Below are 19986 nucleotides of genomic sequence, written 5' to 3'. Positions count from 1 at the left end.
GCCAGCCGCTGGGAGGGGGCGAGGTGGAACGGCGTGGAGCGTTTTGAGTCCCAGCCTGGGACACGCAGCTGGAGCAGCTGCCCCAGGTGCCCACGGGGACGCGGCGGGCTTCCTCTCCTGCGAACTGGCTGCCGACCTGCCCGACCACACACCTCCCCAGAAGCAGGAGTTCGGGCTCCCCAATGAGTCCTGTAACCCAGGCTGGAAACCTTGCTCAACCCCCGCCCCTCGGCCTTTGTTTCCATCACGGGGGAGGTAGGGGTGCTTGAGGCCTGTGTGCCCAGCTCCTGGGGAGGTGGCCATGGCACTCCATGTCCCTGGGGCAGCCCCCACCCTCACTGTCCCCCTCTCCCTGACCCCTCCCTTCCCCAGCTGGCACTGGCCTCAGATTTGGTTCTGTGACTCCAGGCTCTGGGGTCGCACCTGTCCAGGGGTCACACTGTCCCTGGAGTGTGCCAGAATCCCAGGCTGTGCCAGGGCCCTGGGCCCTCAACGACATCAGGACGGGAGTGGGGGTACCTGATGATGCCAGCCAGGGCCCCTCTGAGTGGGGAAGGGCAAAGCCCGGCGCCGTCCCCATCCCGCATGCCCACCTTGACCCCAGGGTCAGGCCACTGAGCCATCCAGCCCTGTGTCCACTGTGATGACCCCACTCACCAGGCAGCAGGAGGACACCACCTAAGGCTGAGGGTTTGGTGAGAGCATGTCTGTGTGGTGGCATGGCCCTGGGTTTGGGTTCCACCCACCGTCTCCACCGGGGGCAGGGGCAGGTCCACAGCTCCACACAGCTTTGGTGTCAGACCCGTGAGGGGGGACAGTCCCTGCCCCAACACAGGGCTGTGCAGTCACGGGGGCTTCTGAGGGGCCCCATCCACCAGCCCAGTGCGGCGGGTGAGGGCCTACCCACTTTCCTCCCCTTGCTTCTCCAGAGCCACGCAGGAGGCGGCAGGTGGGGTCCTGCCCTCGGGGACTCCCTGCGAGGAGGCCTCCAGGCCCCACTTTCAGGGCAGGCACTTAGAAGGGAGCTGTCTGACAGAGGAGAGAGGGCTTCGCTGCAGAATGAGGACTTCAGGGGAGCAGGGGGAGCCCCTGAACCTAAGTGTATGAAGCAAGCATTCTGAGGGTCAGCTGTGCTTCGCAAGGATGCCCCACCCTGACCCCCGACTGTTTCCCTGCTCGAAGCAAGCAGTTTTGCTTCTGGGTACTTCTCAGTAATTGCAATAATAAATTGAATAATTAAGCTAAATCCACAGAAGAGAATTAAATATTAATTTCTAATAAGGTATTCAGAGAGTGTCACCAGGGAGGACCAGCAGACTGTATCTGTGCTGGGTGCTCTCCTGCTCAGCCCCCGAACTCTCCCTCCCAGGGCAGGGCTAACCCACATGCAGCCTTGGTCCAGGGGGCGATGGTCAGTCAGCCAGCGGACACATGAGACTCGCATCAGGCCCAGCAGTGGAGGAAGAGGCCCAGGGGTCTGGGCCTGGGTCTCCATGGCAGATGAAGTTGCCTGTCACCAAGGGGTGGGCGCACCACTGGCAGAGTGGTGACTGGGTGAGAAATGACTTGTCTGAGGGATGTTGACAGTGACCTGAGGGTTGGGCACCACCCCCTCCCGGACCTGGGGAGCCAAGACCCGCCTCTGTGGCGCCTGCACCTGAAGAAGGACTCTTGCCATCACCCCACAGCCCAGGGAGCTCAGGGGTGATCTGAGCCCCAGGCAGTCAAAGGATGGTGCTCCAGACAGACCCTAGGGCAGCCTGCTCCCACTCTGAGTCCTGCCCTTGGTCCCACTCTGAGCCCCGATCCTGGTTCCACTCTGATCCGAGACCCTGGTCACACACTCGGCCCTGCCCGTGGTCACACTCTGACCCCTGACCCTGGTCACACTCTGGGTCCTGAACCCGGTCACACACTGACCCCTGACCCTGGTCACACTCTGACCCCTGACCCCGGCCACACTCTGGGCCCCGACCCTGGTCACACTCTGACCCGTGACCCTGGTCACACTCTGACCCCTGACCCCGGCCACACTCTGGGCCCCGACCCTGGTCACACTCTGACCCGTGACCCTGGTCACACTCTGACCTCTGACCCCGGCCACACTCTGGGCCCCGACCCTGGTCACACACTGACCCCTGACCCTGGTCACACTCTGACCTCTGACCCTGGTCACACTCTGGGCCCTGACCCCGGTCACACTCTGACCCGTGACCCTGGTCACACTCTGAGCCCTGACCCTGGTCACACTCTGACCCGTGACCCTGGTCACACTCTGAGCCCTGACCCCGGTCACACACTGACCCCTGACCCTGGTCACACTCTGACCCCTGACCCTGGTCACACTCTGGGTCCTGAACCCGGTCACACACTGACCCCTGACCCTGGTCACACTCTGACCCCTGACCCTGGTCACACTCTGAACCCTGACCCCGGTCACACTCTGACCCCTGACCCTGGTCACACTCTGACCCGTGTCCCTGGTCACACTCTGAGCCCTGACCCTGGTCACACTCTGACCCGTGACCCCGGTCACACTCTGAGCCCTGACCCCGGTCACACACTGACCCCTGACCCTGGTCACACTCTGACCCCTGACCCTGGTCACACTCTGGGTCCTGAACCCGGTCACACACTGACCCCTGACCCTGGTCACACTCTGACCCCTGACCCTGGTCACACTCTGGGTCCTGAACCCGGTCACACACTGACCCCTGACCCTGGTCACACTCTGACCCCTGACCCTGGTCACACTCTGAGCCCTGACCCCGGTCACACTCTGACCCGTGACCCCGGTCACACTCTGAGCCCTGACCCCGGTCACACTCTGACCCGTGACCCCGGTCACACTCTGAGCCCTGACCCCGGTCACACACTGACCCCTGACCCTGGTCACACTCTGAGCCCTGACCCAGGTCACACTCTGGGCCCTGACCCCGGTCACACTCTGGGTCCTGACCCCGGTCACACTCTGAGCCCTGACCCAGGTCATACTCTGCGCCCTGACCCCGGTCACACTCTGAGCCCTGACCCCGGTCACACTCTGACCCGTGACCCTGGTCACACTCTGAGCCCTGACCCAGGTCACACTCTGGGCCCTGACCCCGGTCACACTCTGAGCCCTGACCCAGGTCACACTCTGCGCCCTGACCCCGGTCACACTCTGATCCCAGACCCTGGTCACACACTCAGCCCTGCCCCTTGGCACACTCTGGTCATGGGATGGACCTGACTCGCAGCCTGATCCTGGCTGCAGACCGGCCCTGACCCTCCTCTTAAGAGATCAGAAAGCATGGGGTGTCTGTGGCATGAAGTTGGTGGTGAGGTGGGGAAGGTGCACGTTATGGGTCTAAATCAACCCCGGGTCCCTGAGACCCTGGGGGCCTTTGAAGCCGGGCGCCATCTTGATGAGGTGGGGGTGTGTGAAGCCCCCGTGGCCCCCGTGGTGACGCCACCCTGAGGACACGGGAACTGAGGAGGTCAGCCGGGGCAGGAAGAGGGTGCAGCAGGGATGGGGGCAGCGCAGAGCTGCGGGTCGTGCAAAGCTCAGAAAGACAGCCAGGCTCCGCACCGTGGACCTATGTGTGCCCTCCCTGGAGGCCCCACGGACCCCCAACCCAGGGGAGATCCCAGTGCTGGCAGCTCAGTCCTGCGGGCCATGGCCTCCCATCTCAATTGCCTTCTGGATCCCGGCAGCCTCCCATCTGTTCAGATCCAAAGGTCTCCTCCGCAGCCTCGCATCAGTGCCGTGTGGCTGAGGCTCCACCTGCAGAGGATGGAGCGGCAGGCAGGGCACTTGGGGTTGGGGCCGTGTGCTGGGTGCCGGGGTCCCCCATTTGAGTCTACTCATGCAGGTGGAGACGCGCCTGCAGAGGGCAGGGTGAGGTCTGCACAGGCCCGGGCTTGGGGGTCAGCAGGGCGGTGCTGAGTCTCCACCATCCTGCCAGCCAGAGCCTGTGCCCAGGCTTCCAGGAAGGGCTAAGCCAGCTTGGGGGTGCCAGCTGACAGTCGCCCCATTTTACCAACCAGGAGATGGAGCTTAGAGGCCCCGGCCTGCAGCCGTCTCTCGGGACGGGGTCTCCTGTGAAGCCGGCTTTGAGAGGGCCTCCTGGGAGAGGGCCTGGGGAGGAGGTGACAGGCACGGAGGTGGGGTGCGGGGACGGGAAGGCGGGTGAGGACGCAGAGGAGGCATACAGGCTCTCTGGGGAGGGGGCAGAGGCAGGTGCAGCTCTGAAGGGCGCCCACGTGGGCTGAACCTCGGTCACTCTTTGGAGCTGGCGTCTGGGGGGGTGGGTTGGGGAGTGACCGCTGCTCCCCTCCAGCCTCCCCTGCTTCCTGGGACTCAGCATTCCCTCTGGAAGGAGGGCAGGCAAACTTGCTCAGCAGGGATGGAAGCACAGACCAGCAGCGGTTCTTGTGGTCTTCAGAGGGACTGTGGGGAGGCGAGGGAGGTGGCACGTGCCTGGAGAACTCCACGTGCAAGGGGTGCCCGGGTGCGGCGGAGGGGGCGGCCCCATTCCTCAGGGTTCTTCAGGGGCCTGGGCAGCGCCTGTCCGGCGGGCTGTGATTTTAAACAGTGCGCTCTTTGGCCGCCTTAAGAGGTGCCGTTTGAGGAGCTGCCCTTCACCCGCTGGCTCGCGGCTCCAGGGTGGTGGTGGGGCCCCCAGCCTGTGCACACATGCATGGCCGCAGTCCTTGTGTTTCTGAGGAGGACGTGCGGGCTGCGCTGCAGGGAGGTGGTGGCGGTCAGTGGGGCCCTCGGGGCCGCAGAGGCCGGCCGGTTGTGACGTCCCAGAAGGGAGAGGCCGGGGGCCAGGAGGCGCCGAGAAAGTGCCAGGCGTGTGGCTCTGGAGGCAGGAGAGAGCAGGCCAGACTCGCGGGTTAGGATGGGCTGGGCAGGGGTGGAGGGAGGGCAGCGAGGTCTGGGGAAGTCTGACCTGGCTCGGGGGGAGGGGCCCGCGCCGGCACCGTGGCCTTGGCATCTCCCCTCCCGGGACCTCTGCCTTCTCACCTGTGAGATGGAGGCTGCCCGTCAGGGCCCACCCTCCTTGCCACCTTGTGACTCACCGCCCAGCCTCCTGCCCCCAGGGGCGTAGGGACAAGGATCCCAGTTCCAACAGCCCTGCCCAAGGGGGAGCCCTCGGCTCCCCCAGGAGGCTGGCGTGTGGGGGAGACCCGGGCCTGGGAGCCATTGGCACCCGGGCCTCCTCCCCGCCTGCTCTTGCTGCAGCTGAGCCCGGTTCTCTCACCAGGAGCTGACGGAGCCTCTTGTGTTGCAGGCTGATGATGTCGCCTGGCCTGCATGGACCCGCAGAGCTTCGCACTTGCCTGTCGCCTGCCGCGTGCCAACCCCCAACCTCTGTGCCGGCCCCTGGCTAAGCCGCCCAATAAACTGCCATCAGAGCCAGCCACAGGGGCGCTGATCCCCATCTGTCATCCGTCAGCGGGAGGCAGCTTCCAGCTCTGAGACCCCAGAGATGGAGCCTGGGCTGCATGGGGTGGTGGGGGGGTGGCAGGGGCGTGTGTGAGTGCGTGAGTGCGGGGTGAGATGGCCGTGTGGGCAGGAAATGCGAGATGGGGGAGGGCCTCCACTGCCTGTGGGAGCCCAGCCCAGCCGCGGCCCGCTCCGTCCTCCCCGAGGACCAGCGGGTAGCCCCCCACCTAGCTCTGTGGGCCCTCCATCTCCCGAAGTGATGTCACAGCTTCTCTGCCTCCGGGCGCCCGGCCGGGGGCTGGGAACGGAGAAGGGGTTGCCCGGGTAGGAAGAGCCCAGCTCAGGCTGCCCGTGGGTCCCCCTCTTCTGCAGGAGTGAGGCATGGGGGAGGCATTCCTACACAGGAGGGGCTGCAGCCAGAGAGGCCACTGGGAGCGCCTGGCCTCTGCGGGTGGGAGAGGGCGGGAGACGGCCCCGCCCGCCGTGGGGAGGGGGTGCAGGCAGACCCCAGCCCATCACTGCAGGACTCAGCGTTGCCCTTCCCTGGCCCCCATAGAGCTCAGGACCTTGTGGGCTGGTGGCTGCACACGCCAGGCCCCCAGGACAGGCAGAGCCCACGGCCTCAGAATTCCAGAAGGGTCTGCAGGAGGCTGCTTCCTGCTCAGTGGCCCCTCGTCCTCCAGCCTCCCACCCCCACGCCCCCAGTCCTTCTTCCACTGTAGAGGGTCTGGAGCATTCCGAATCCCAGCCGCTTTGCCCCAAAGACAGCTTCAGGTTGGACGATCCTGCGAAGCTCTGCGTTTCTTGACACTATCTTCCCCAGGGCCTTGGAAATGCGACCCCACGGCGGTGTGGGCACGGCGGCAGGACAGGCTGTGGAGGCGGGGGGCAGCGGGCAGACCCTCGGGCTGGGGAGGCAGCCACTTCCTCAGCTTTGCAGCCACAGGGCGCTGGCTGCTCGGGCCCAGGGTGTCTGGAGGAGGTGATGTTGGCCGCAAATTGGATTTTACACCTCTGACCACAGGTGCGAGGCCTCGGGCCTTCAGGCGCCGGGAGGGCCGCACGTGTGAGCGCACAGCCCAGCTCTGCTGGCCAGGCTGGGGGTGGGCTGCAGAGGGGAGGCACTCGGGGCAGGGCAGCCCAGGGCGGGGCAAGGCTGGGCATGGGGGTGGAGAAGCAGGAGACAGCTGACTGGCCCCCAATGCCCCGCCTGGCCTCTCGAGCCCGGGGGCCCTGGCTTGCCTGCACAGGCGCTGCCTCTGCTCACTCTCGGCCGCCCGACCTTGGAGCATCTGGGGGGTGGGGGGGTGCAGAAGAGGCTGCCGGGACCCCAGCACCCCCTGCCGCCCTGCTGGCACCGCTTGCTGACCCTAGGGGAAGCAGGTGTTCCGGGGCAAGGCATTGGCGTGGAGGGGCTGACGCAGCACGGGGCCAGGAGGAGGGCGCCCGAGGCAGGGCTGACGGCAGCAGTGGCCATCACCTGGCTGGACTCCGAGCCTCCCCGCTGGAGAGTGACGCGTCAGGGTGACCTTGGGCTCCTGCTGTCTGGAGTGGCAGGGAGGTCGAGAGCCGGGCCAGCCATCTGGGTGCAGGCAGCGAGCGGCCGGCCAGCGGGTGCCCGTCTGGTGCCCGCACAGAATGGGCTGGGGCCGTGATGACTGGCGGTACCCACTGTGCCCTCCCGGAGCCGGCAGGATTGGGGGAGCACTCCCGCCCTGTCCCTTCCTCTCCTGGGAAGGCCCAGAGAGAGACCAGTCTCCCTGAAGTTCCACAACACGTGGCAGCAGAGCCAGACTTGGAACCAGTCTCCACGTCTCCAGGCCGGACGCGAGTCATGGGAAGCCAGAGGCTGGCTGCATTGAACTTTCCTCTTGGGGAGCATGTGGGTGCTGGGAGGAACCTGGCTTCAGCACCGAGTTGGTGGAAGAGAGGTGTTTGTTCAACGTCGGTCACAGCCCAGGGGCACTCTCGGCTCCCTCCCCCGAGCCTCGGTTTCCCGTCTGCAGAATGGGACTGTTAGCGCCTCCAGCGGGAGGGTGACGGGAGCCAGGCCTGCACAAGGCTGGGGCTCAGGCTCCACCTGCGCTGGCCATGCCGTGCCTGCTCCCGGCTTGCCGCAGAAGCCCGAGAGGACCCTGCTGTGGGGACCCCCTGCCCAGGATCCGGACCCAGCACTTCAGGCCCCTCGGACCCTGAGCCACAAACCTGCGAGGCCCCCCACTGAGCCAGGCTTGGGGGTGCCGCGTCCAAGGAGCCCTTCCACTCCGGGTGTACACTGTCAACCACACACAATCTCAGCAACTTCTCCACTTCCCAGGACACAACTCAGGCAGACAACCAAACACAACCAAGTCAAGCAGAAGACAAAATTAAAGACAGAGTGCCTTCCTCTCCCTGAGGGGCTGTCCACCAGGCACCGTTGCTCTCAGACGTTTTCTAGCGCTGCCGTGAGGCCATCACCATGCGGCTTACAGACTCCGTAAGAAGCACAGCCTCCTCTAAGTCAGCCGAGTGATACGGTGTTGGGGCAGAGGGAGTAGAAAACATGGAGGGAACTCGTTAAACAGACAGCAAATCAGGGAGGCTCATCTAGTGCCTGTAGCAGTTGTCATGACCGTGGAACAAAACAGACCCCGACAATGCCACTGACCCTCCGTTAGGCCGGGGCTCTGCAGGGACAGCTCGTCTCCGGTCCTGGTTTGGAATCACCCGCAAGTTTGCTCAGCCGCAGGCCTGCCGGTCAATGTTGGCCATCGACTGGGATCCGAGCTGGGATTGTGGGCCTGATGCCAGCATGTGGCCCCTCCCTGTGGCCCGGGCTTCTGCACAGCTCGCCGCTGGTCCCAGGGAGCATCCCCAGAGGGAGAGCCCAGCAGAAACGGCATCCTAGTCTGAGATCTCATCTCCGAAGTCACACGGCATCACTGGGACTGCAGTGAGCAAAGCTGAGCCCGCCCAGGTTCATGGGGAGGGAGGGAGACGTCACCTCTTGGGAAGAGGGGCAATATGGCCGTCTCTGGAAAGCACACCCTGCCCCCGTCCCCTTCATTTCCATCTTCACTCGCTGTGCCATGACTTCACTCTTCATCAGAGCGAGGAAGGCCTGCCTGTCTTCTGGGTGCCTCCCTGCCTGGCACCATGGGAACACACGCTGCTCCGGGACCCCCTCTGGGCTCCGTCCTCTCTGCCCTACCCCCACCCTCAGATCTCTCGCCCTTGGGCACGGCTCCCATGTCCTCTCCGCCTGTTTACTCAGTAGCCCTGGACATGTGGCTGGTCAGCCTCACGGCAGCAGAGCCAGTGCTGTGACCACCAGGGGAACAGTCCTCCTTGGTGCCAGCTCAGGCAGACCCTGGGGAGGACATGGTGTGACCCCGTGGGGGAGGTAACTTGGAGAGGCATGACCTCCACAGGCTCCTGCAGATGCCCCGCCCTGCAGGACCGCACCTCTCCTCCTGGTCGCTGTTCCTGGAGGGATCATCCAGGGGTTGTTCATTGTGCTCAAGGCCAGCTGCTTAGGGGGATGGGGAGACCAGTAAATCCTCTAGGCAACAGGCATTGCTTTGCTCTGAAAACAGTTTCTTGCTTGGAAGTAAGAGGCTCTGGAGTAAGAAAGGCGCTTCTCAACGAAGTGGCCGCTTGTCTTGATTAGCTCAGAAACATCTAGCAGTCTTGCTAAGCTGTTCACACATCTCTCCAGCCGTTTTGCACCCACCCATCCATCCATCCACTCACCCATCCACCTACCTATCCATCTATCCATCCATCCATCCACCTACCTACCCATCCATCCACCTACCTACCTATCCACCCACCCATCCATCCATCCATCCATCCATCCATCCATCAATTCATCCATCTATCTACCCACCCATCCACCTATCCATCCATCCATCCATCCATTTACCCATCCACCTACCTATCCATCTGTCCATCCATCCATCCATCCATCCATCCATCCATCCATCCATCTACCTACCCATCTATCCACCCATCCATCCACCTATCCATCCACTCACCCATCCACCTACCTATCCATCTATCCATTCATCCATCCACCCATTTACCTACCCATCCATCCACCTACCTATCTATCCACCCACCCTATCTATCCATCTACCTATCCATCTATCTACCCACCCAGCCATCTACCTACCTACCCATCCATCCACCTATCTACCTATCTATCCATCCATCCACTCACCCATCCACCTACCTATCCATCCACCCATCCACCCATCCATCCATCCATCCATCCATCCATCCATCCATCCATCTACCCACCCATCCACCTATCCATCCATCCATCCATCCACTCACCCATCCACCTACCTATCCATCTATCCATCCATCCATCTATCCACCCTCCCATCCACCTATCCATCCACCCACCCATCTACCTGTCTATCCATTCTTCCACCCGTCCATTCCCTCAGCCATTACTCACCCAATTATTCTCTCAATAACTGCATGGTCCAAGTATTGCCTTCTCACCTGGGCTTGGCTCAGGAAGTAAACCAGGACCCCTGCCCACCAGAAGCCCCTACTGTGAAGGGGGATTCATCCATGTGACAGAGAAGCCCCAGCTTGCTGCGGGAAGCATGGGCAGAGGTGGAAGTACCTAGGAACAAAGGTGGCCCAGAGCAGGTGGCCATGTGCTCTGGCTGGGGGCTAGGACGGCGTCCCGAGGAGGTGACCCCCAAGTGGCAGGCAGGGCAGGAATGTGTCCCCTCCCTCCAGTGCAGAGTCGCCAGGTCAACCAGCACTGGAGACCCAGAGCCAACTTCGACCTGAAGTTTTAACTCTCCTTGAACCAAATCCCACTCGCTTCGCGGTGAATTTCCAATTTAAATACCCAAATTGTTTACTTGCTGAAATCAATTGACAAGGGACCAGCTTGTATTTGTGATTCAATTGACTATGATACACTGTATTACAATTACAGCTCGAATGGATTTCTTTTTAATTTATTTTCCTCTTAACGTTCTCCTCCGCCGGTAATTCTGAGACTAATTGTCCTCGCGATCCTCCTCAGCTGCGGAAGGATAATGGATGGCTCTGGGCAGAGGCCGTGCTGGGCGCTGCCGGCCCCCAGGGCTCTGGCCCCGGGGCCCCGTGTCCCTTTCAGACCGCCCAGGCCAGGCCCTGAACGTCCCACAAAAGGCGTCTCCCATCATCACCAGGATGGGAGCTCAGGATGGGGCGCCCAGGAGCGGGAAGGCGCTCCCACCCCCTCCCTCCGTCTCCCAGGGCCTCGCTCCTGCTGGGTGCTCCTGAACAAACCTCTGTTCCCCTCTGGGCCTCAGTTTCCCCACCTGTGAGAGGCGCCCTCTCTCCCCGCCTCTCCACCCCACTGTCCCCAGCCTCCTTCTTTCTAGTCCCGACACATGACAGGCTCCAGGGGGACCATCCACTCTGGGGTCTGTCCTGGGACCAACTCGGGGTGCAGGTGGGCACCCCGCCCCGCTTGCCAGGAGGGACGTCGAAGCTCAGAGGGACCACGTGGGCTGTGAACTTGCCGAGTGCTGGCCCCCGGGCAGTGCCGGGGCAGGGGTTGGATCTTCTCCCTCGGGGCCGCCGCCCGCCTGGGGACGCCTGCCTCTGCTTCCCCCGGGGCCTGCCAGGCGGGCTGCTGGGGCAGGGGGAGCCTCCCCAGAGCCCCTCACACCCCCTATGCGGGCTGACTGGGCCTGGACACCCGCAGCCTGCCCTCGCTGGAGGGAGCGTTCCCAGGTGCCCGGGCGGCCAGGCGGTGACCTGCTGCCGAGGCCGGCAGGGCCCGAGAGGCTGTCACCCCTTGCTTAGTGACTCAGCCCTGTCGACTCCTGTGACCCCGTGGACTGTAGCCCGCCAGGCCCCTCTGTCCATGGGATTCTCCAGGCAAGAATACTGGAGGGGGTTGCCATTTCCTTCTCCAGGGGCTCTTCCTGACCCAGGGATCGAACCCAGGACTCCTGCATTGGTTGGGGGGTCTTCACCACTGAGCCACCTGGGAAGCTCCGTGACCCCATGGCCACCCCCTTGAACATGCCAACACCCTCTGGGTGTGTCTCTTTGTGTACGTGGCTGTGTGTGCCTGTGTATATGTGTGTGTGTGTCCATCCTCAGAGCCTTACGTGGGGGCGTCTTGGCTCAGGCCCAGCCCGCCCAACTGGAGCCCGGAGCACTTAGCTCCCCCAGTCCAGGTCTGTCTCTTAGCTGTGATGAGGGACATCCATGTGGCCTTTCATGGGTGACAGGTGACCCTCACCTGTGCGTGCAGCAGGGCCTAGTCCCCTGCCTGTGACAGACATGGAGGTGAGGCTGGGGGCCCAGACCCGGCCTCTGGCCCCAGCGCGCCCTCCGTCCCTGCTGTCCTGGCACTGGAGAGATGGATGGCTCCCCGGGCCTCGAGCGGGTTTGTCTGGCGCTCTGGGAATGGAGGTGCCAGTAGATCAGGTCCCTGTGGGAACCCAGTCCGACAGCCCCATTCTGCACCGCCTCTGCGGAGAAATTCTCACATGATGGGGACTTCCTGCCCTTTGGGGGATATGTGAATCCTGCAGAAGGCGGGACGCCATTTCCATCAGGGAGCCACGTCTGTGAAAAGGAGAATCAGTAACAGAGAAGCGAGAAAGAGGGTGGGGAGGAGTGAGCCGCGCTGAGCTCGGCCCCCGGAGGTCAGCCGCACAGTCTCCCAGAAAGGTCGGGTGGGGAGGGTGCCCAGCCTGCCGCCGCGGAGCTCGCTGGAGCTGCCACCAGCGGGGTGGCAGAGCCCCTGGGCTGGGCAATCAGCTGGACGTGTGGGGCAGAGTGGCAGGGCCACAGCTGGGCGTGCGGCAGGCTTGTGCCCAGTCACCCGGGTCTCTCTTCCCAGACAGGCCGCCCTGCAGGAGACGGCGCCCCCATTGCACACAAACCCCTGTGAAAAGCTCAGTCTCACTTCGCTGGGGGCCCACGCTCACTCGGCCGCTGGCCTGCTGACCCCGTGGGGAGGAGGGTCAGAGTCATCTCAGTGCAGGTGGTCAGGGCCCGGCTGGGCATCCGGGCATGGGCTCAGATCCAGCTCTCACACGCCAGCCTGGGAAAGCCATTCTCAGCCTTAGCATCCTTCTCTGTAAAATGGGAAGAGAATGCCTTTCTCTTAAAGTGTTGAGCAGCTGATGTTAGAGCATCGAGGAATGTACTTGAAGAATGTGGCCCTGGGCCAGAGAGTGAGTGCTCGTCACAGGGGTAGGTATGAGACCCCAGGCCTTGGAGACTGGCAGAGGGGACCCAGAGGCCTGCTCAGTGGGGATCAAAAGAAAATGCAAGGAAGGCCCCCCCCCAGGGATGGGGGTGACCCAGCTCGCTTAGGACGGTGGAAGTCCTCCTAAGATCACACTTGATTCCCATGAGCTGGAGCCAGGAAGCCCCTTCTCTGTGCTTCCACCCCAGGCTGGGGGTGGGGGTGGCGATGGCTCCCGAGGGGAGTGCACAGTGCAGAGAGATGCCAGGGAGCCTGGATCCAATTACACACCAGGTGTTATGTATGTGGCGCCCCGTGAGTGCATTGATCCCTCAGGGTGACAGATCGGTTATGAATTGGGTAATAGACCAGCTTGTAAATGAAATATATTGGATCATGCAGGCAGCTGGGCTGGGTGTCAGCTTGAGGGGAATGGGGCAGATTTATGAGCCTGGAAGGACTTTCAGGCTGGGTGGCTGGGGCACCGGCTGTTCACCCAGCACCATTTCCTCTCCTGGATTCACACCCGGGCCCCAGGGACCTGGAAGATTCCACGTCAGAGGGCTGCATGTTCCGGGTACTTGCTGGGGGTCAGCTGCGTCCCCTCTGAGGACCCTCACACCCTGCAGTCTGGTGGCACCACGATCCCACTGCTGCTGGGCAGGCCAGGATCAGAGAGGGCGTGTGGCCTCCCCTGTGCCACACAGCGATGGCGCAGACAAGGACTTCAAAGCCAGGCTGACTTGTGCCCCCTCCCTCCCTGAGCCGGGTGAGGGCGACACAGGATTGGGGGGGGGTCCCAGCTCAGCCCCAGTGCTGGGTCTCTGTGACCTTGGCCTTGGCATGTTTCAGATCAGGACAGGCACCCACACAGAGGGTCAGTGAGGAGAGACCCAGGAGCAGGGCTTGGCTTGCCTGAGGGCCTCACTCCCAGAGACACAAAGACTTGAGGCCCCTGGGGTCGGAGCTGGGGACAGGAAGCGGGGGGTGAGGCCACCTGCTGAGACGTCTCGGGTCACTTGGCTGACCGTGGCCCCAGCTGTCTCCCCCTGACCAATCTCCCCGAGGGCATGGAACCTTCTAGAGACAAGCAGAGGCCAGTCAGGCTGCATGCAGGGAGGGGCTGAATGTATGAATGGGGCGGGGGTCAGGGGTGGTCTCCGTCTCTGGGATTGAGATCCGCCTGGGAGAGAAACGGGGTCAGCGTGACCAGGGTCACGGTTGGAGTGGGACCAGGGTCAGGGCTCACTCTGCATCCGTGACTGCGGCCCTGAGCACAGCACTGAGATGGAATGCAGGCCACACGAGATTGGATTTCTAATCCCCTCGGCGCCGTTGCTCCACCTCTTAGCCGAATATTTAACCGAGAATACCGTGAGATGCACAAGACTTTCTGGATCGGCCCAGGCTCCTCTGAGGCTAGAGCCCTGGGCCCGTCTCCCGGCTGAGGCCTGTGTCGTTGATGGAGGCCCCACGAGCATCTCTAATGAGCACCTCTGGCGGGGTGGGGGGCGCGGGCAGAGGAACGGGGGCCCATACATCTCTCTTCATGTCTCTCCTTACAGCTCCACCAGTTTCTCAGCAATCTTTATGGGGTTCAATTATTATATCTTCAATTGATATGAGTGATCTCAATGGTTCTTAATGTTCCATATTAAATCTTCCGTGTAAAATATCTTTAACGTTCAACAGGAAGCCCCTAGTCATTGCCAGCAATGCCGCGGTGGCGGAGGCCTTGGCGGGGCCGCGGGCCCTCGGGGTGGCAGCTCGCCGTCCTCGGCCCTGGACCCCCATGTCAGGGCAGGGGTCCCTCCCCAGCCCCGCAGATGGAGGAATCTGTGATGAGACCTTCAGGAAGAACAGAGTTGAGGTGTGAAGTTAAGAGCAAAGCCATGGTGCTGGTTTCCTTGTTTCTGCTGTCACAAATCACCCCCAGCTTGGTGACTAGAGTCAACGTCTGTTCACTTGTTACGGCTCTGGAGGTCAGGAATCCCGGAGTGGGTGGGTGTTAGGGTCTGACGTCTGGGCCCTGGCAGGGGTGGGTCCTCAGAGGCTCTGGGACGTTTCCTCGCATGTTCCAGCTCGTGGGGGCCCTGCACCCCTGAGCATCAGTCCGTCTCTGTTTCGCCATCACCCTGGCTCCTGCCCCCCCCTTGCAGGCCCTTGTGATTACAGGTTGGGGCGCCAGGTAGAAGGGCAATTACACTTTTGAGCCCTCACCACATGGGCCGGGAGCTGCTGTGGGGCAGGACCCACGAGGCGCCCGCCGGGCCTGGGTGCGCGGCAGCCAGGACAGCCTGCGGGTGGGGGCTCTGCCCTCTGGGTGAGGAGGCACCACGGCTCCCCGTGGTGGGCTGGGGCACTGCCCCTTCCCTGGGCCCAGCGCCTGTGGCTAAGGTTGGCTTCCCTCCTGAGATTCCTGTGGCCCGTGAGGCCCCAAGACGGACATCGAGGACCTCATCTCGGCAGCAGGCCCCGGACAGGCTCTGGCCCAGACGCCGCACGCTGTCACCCCAGTGTCCGCTCTGCTGCACGCGGCCCCGCCCTCTCAGTGTTCCACTGGGGTGCAATCCCTGTGCCCTTGTCCAAGGCGGAACTCCTGCTCATGCTTCAAGATGTGGTCTTGGAGTCTCCTCTTCCAGAAGGTCTCCCCTGATTGTGCCCACCCTCCGCAGCTCCTCCCACCCCTTGCGGGGGGTGGGGTGGGGCTTCCTGTGAGCGTCAGCCCTTGCCCAAGCTGGCTTTCCCTGCCCTGAGCAGCTGCCTGACCTTTCCTGGGGTGGGGGTGTTTTACCTGGTCCCAGTGGGCTGTTGCAGGCAAAGGGCGTCCTGCTTGCATGGCCCCATTTTCTCACGTGTCACTGATACTTCCCATCACTCTCCTGTCTTCTTGGAACAACTTCAGGGTTTATTGAATCTGGAAAGAGAGGAGTGAGAGAAGGAGAGAGCCGTGTGCCTTGCACAAATCAGTGGTTCTGACAGTTTTATTAAATAATGGGGCGGTCTGCTCATGCTGTCAAATCAGGCTCCAGGGTAGAAGGCAGGGGCCAGGCTGGAGACATGGAAGGAGGAGTCTGGTTGCTTCCAGAGTCGCTCCTGGGGCTCCTTCATCGGTGGGAGGTGTGGATTCAACTCAGGTCTCCCACTTGGCAGCTGGGTGGCCACGAGCAGCACCCAGTCCCCCAAGGCCTGGAGCCTCCCTCCTCTCTTCCCGGGATGGGTGGCTGCCATGCTCCTGGCCTGCTGCCCAGGGTCCCTGAGAAGTGCCGGGAAGGTGTATGACTTGCAGCCTTTCACGGGAAGGAGCACAGGGCAGAGGCCAAGGGGAGAAGGAGGAGGAGCCCGCATTTCTGGGGGCTCCGCCGTGTGTCCGGAGTCAGCCGCTGGGCGCTTGTGACCAGGAGCCCCAGGAGGCAGGGCCCCGCCCGCCCCCCCAGCTCCTGGGAGAACAGGCAGCATCCAGGAGGGGTGGCTCTTGGTGTGTCTGCGGCTCGGCTTCCGCGGCCCTACCTGGGGAAGGCAAGGATCAGACATGCCGGGTCCGGGCCTGAGTCCAGGACACCGGCTGCTTGTACCCAGGAAGCCGGGTAAAGCAGAGCCAAGCTCCCATTGAGGGCTGCCTGAGGCTGAGATAGATGAGCACAAGCATAGAAGGCTCTGGATCAAACAGCCCGGCCTGTGGGGAGCATGTGCCATGATAATGTGTACACAGGATGCCCAGTTTTTGCACTGATCCTCACCCCAAGCCCGTGAAGCAGTGGAATAGTCAGTTAGTGGCCCAGAGAGGTTAGGACACGTTCCTGGGAACACACAGCTTGGGAGAGTCATAGCCTGGGCAGAGGCAGAGCCCATGGCCTCTCAGCGAGCAGTGCCCTCTGGTGCCTGCAGCACCGTCCACACCTCCCAGGGCCGTCCCCACCGCCCTGGTGCCATGAGCCCTCGGCTGGCAGGAGCATCAGTTGCTTCCTGCCTTGGCCAGAACCATCCATCACAGCACCTCAGGCTTCTGACGCTGGTCCCCGGGCGGGGGAGGCAGAGACAAACCAATGGGGCATTGCAGACTCTAGCAGCATCCTGGGTATGTTGTCCATAAACCGGAAATAATTGATCTACAGGCTGGCAAGACAGCCAGCAGAATACAAAGGCATTATGGCTTCTCTGCTTAATAACCCTCAACTCTTCTGGGCAGCTGAGGGACCTGGGCTCTGACTTGGTCTTTGCAGATGGCAGAGTCCCAGGGGTCCAGGAAGGGGAGGGAGAGGGGGAGGGGGAGGGTAGCCCCTCCTCGGGGACCCCCAGGTCCCTGAGAGGCCAAGGCAGGAGCTGCATTGTATGTACATCGGGGACTGGGGTCATGGAAGTCAGCATACCCCGTCCATGGGCCGTGTAGGCAAGTTTCCATTGAGTCACAGCCAAAAAAAAACAAAAACAAATTGGAACAAAATAATGGTCAGTAGGAAGTGATTTCCTCATTCCCCTGACATGCAGGCAGCTCCTCAGTGTGGGGACGGGTCTGGGCTGTGGCTCTGTGGAGAGAGAGCAGAGCATCTGGGCTGCTCCCGATGGGGAACTGGGGCCCTGCCGGAGGGGCCCCAGGAAGGCGGCCCCCCATGCGTCTGCCTTGGTTCCTGCTTCCTCCTCCCGGGCCTGCCTCTGGACTTGGGTTTCTTCTCCTCCCACTCGCTCGCTCCCGTGTGAGTCCCCATCCTCGCTTCTCTGCTCCAGAGCCCAGGGAGCGTTGAGGAGCCTGACATCCGCACCCCCACCCAGGGCCTGCCGTCCTGCCTGGGGCTTTGGGACCCACTCCCTGGGTCCCTCGTTAAGTCACTCAGCAAACACGCACTTGCTGCTTTCTGAGGTGGGCCTTGTGTGGGAGGTGGAGGCTCCCTGGGGAAATCAGACACAGCCCCCAGGAAAAGCCCCAAGGGGCAGAGACGGGGAGGGCAGGGAAGGAGCCCCAGGGCAGGGGTTTCCAGGTGGAGAAGCCAAGCAGAGGTCCGGGGTGGGCTCCCTTCTGCTTCTTTAGAGCCCGGCTGCCCCAGCCCGCCGTCAGACAGCAAGGCCACCAGGCCCTGGGTGTGCAGGTGGGTAGGGCCGCCCTCTCCTCATGCATTGGCACTTGTGGAAGGGAGACGGCCCCCCTCCCGGGATAACTTTGCGTCTGTCTTCTGAGACCTGCTCCCCTGCCCCGGGCCTCCAGGGAGGGGTGCTCTGTGCTGCTGCGGCACCAGGGGCTCTGCCTCCCTGCTAGGCTGACCTCCCATCTCTGACCCCTGACATGCTGGAGCAATGCCAGATGGACAAGTTACCTGTGTGTCAAAGACCCAAGAAAAGTAAGTTGAACAAATCTTTGAAGAAATCCTCTCCCCCACCCCCATACTGGCTCCCTCCCTCAGGCTGTCTTCTCTAAATAGACCAAAACATGGTAATTTTATGAACAAATCAAGCCATGCATTATACATTTTTGTGTTCTTGAGTTAACAAAGTGACTTTGAATCTATAAAAGGCACCAAAGTAAGTATTCTATTTATTTTTGCCTCCTGAATGGCCCTCTCATCCCTTGCCTTCCCCTACCCCCGGTGGCCCTGGCTGGCACTCGAGGCCCTGGGACTCAAGCATTCAAGGCCCACAAGGTTCAGTCACCTGTGTTGTCCCCAAGCCTCACATGAGTCTCGCCAATCCCTCTCCTCCGCAGATGCCTGACACCTCTGTGGCCACTCAAAGTGCACTGCACCTGCCCTTCGGTCAGCTGGTGAACTCCTCCCCATCCTTCAAAGCCCAGTCAAATGACCCCTCCTCTGAGAGATCTCCTGTTAGGACACTGACAAGTGCCCACCAACCCTTCTTGAAGCCAAAAGGACAGCTAAGCCTGCTGGACCTGTGGACATGCAGACTGGGAAGGGAGGAGTGGGAGGCCGGGGGTGAGGGGTCGGGGCTATCTGCAGAGATGCATCGTGAGCGGAGCTGGAGGGACAGACCGCAGCCTGGGGGTGAGGGGCCGCCCCGGGGTGGGGGTGGCTGGAGTGTCCAGGCAGGGCCGGGCCTGGCGTGCTCAGCTGAGAAGAGGTCATGGACGCCCCGTGCTGTTGTGACAGCACCCTGTCACCATGGGGCAGGCCCCGTCTTTGGCCTGAGTGCCAGTCCACGCAGATCGGACTCTGGCCTGAGCCCTGCCCTGTGGCCCTCCATGGGAGTGCATGATGTCAGAGGCCTGGCCGGGTGACCGTGGTCAACGCTGTCCTTCTCTGGGTTGCCCGGTGGGACAGTGTGTGGCTTGGAGTTCACAGACCAGCTGTACCCTGCTGAGCGTGTGGCCCTGGGCAGGACAGGCTCTCAGACCCGAGGCTGTGAGTGCCGGGGGTGATGCTGCCTTGGGGGAAAGCGAGGGGGTTCGTCCCGTGGGCCAAGGTCCTGCTCGGGGCTGGCGCCAGCCGGGCCACTGGACACTCACTCTTGGTTTGCTCTGACTCCTGCAGGAAAGTGAAGTCATGAGCCCAGCGGCGCGGTGCTCTCACCCCGCATCCGGGAGTCTGGGGCAAAAGTCATCCCTTTGACCTCTGCGTGGAAGCATTTTTGCTAATGGGGGCGCTGATGGCAGGTGTGTCTGGAGAGGAGGTCAGGTCTCCAGTCCATTTGGGATGGGGCCGGTGCACGAGTGGGGTGAACGGCAGGTCACCATGCTGCCGGCATCTGCTGCCCTGAGAGCCAGGCGCCAGCTGACAGCACCTGGGCGGCCGCGCTCTCCCAGCCCAGGCCGGCGCGACCCAGCGGGAGGGCAGTTCAGGGCATGCCGGGCAGCCGGGCCCAGCCCTCTCACCAAAACTAGGACCCAAGCTTGGCACCTGGGGGCCTGCCCTGGTGCGTGTGTGCGTGAACATGCTTGCACACGTGTGTGAGCGAGCATGTGTGCACATATGTGTGGGTCTGCGTGCATGTGCACATGTGAGTCTGCACGTGAGTGTGGGTGTGTGTGCCCATGAGTGTAAATTCAGCTAACCTGCCTCGTGCAGCTGTGTGGTCCTCTGTGCCCAGCGAGCCCCCTGCCCGGAGCAGCACAGCACCCACTCCACCCCCAACCGCAGCCACGGTCCAGCTTCATCTAGTCTTCAGCGATCACTCCAGTGGGAGTCATGGCTGTGACACGAACCTGCAAGTTGATCTTCCCGGGGGGGTTGGCCTCGTCGCCTCTCCTGGAGCAAGGTCAGGACAGGAGAGGGGTTGGTTAGAACGGGGACACTGAAGGCCTGTGGGGGTCCGTTCCCCTCCCATCTCACCCCCAGCCCCCCACCCAGAGGAGACAAGGAGGAGCCTGGTCTTTCACAGGGCGGGGTCTGCGAGGGGAGAC

General features: G+C 62.5%; 1 protein-coding gene across 3 annotated transcripts in view; it reads left to right on the top strand.

Annotated features, from left to right (window-relative positions):
• TSNARE1 (t-SNARE domain containing 1) overlaps nucleotides 1-5409 on the top strand; it is a 115423-nt gene extending 110014 nt beyond the window's left edge. For all 3 annotated transcript variants that reach the window (XM_065902901.1, XM_065902895.1, XM_065902896.1), the window contains one exon: nucleotides 5280-5409. Coding sequence is in view for 1 of the 3 variants with exons in the window: in XM_065902895.1 (XP_065758967.1) it covers nucleotides 5280-5379 (100 nt within the window). In the remaining 2 variants the exon portion in view is untranslated. The remainder of the gene's footprint in view (nucleotides 1-5279) is intronic.
• The last annotated feature ends 14577 nt before the right edge of the window (nucleotides 5410-19986 follow it).

Source organism: Muntiacus reevesi, chromosome 12 (genome assembly GCF_963930625.1).
Source record: "Muntiacus reevesi chromosome 12, mMunRee1.1, whole genome shotgun sequence".
Classification (NCBI taxonomy): Eukaryota; Metazoa; Chordata; class Mammalia; order Artiodactyla; family Cervidae; genus Muntiacus; species Muntiacus reevesi.
Note: the sequence above shows the minus strand (reverse complement) of the source record. Positions and strands in the feature narration are given on the sequence as shown.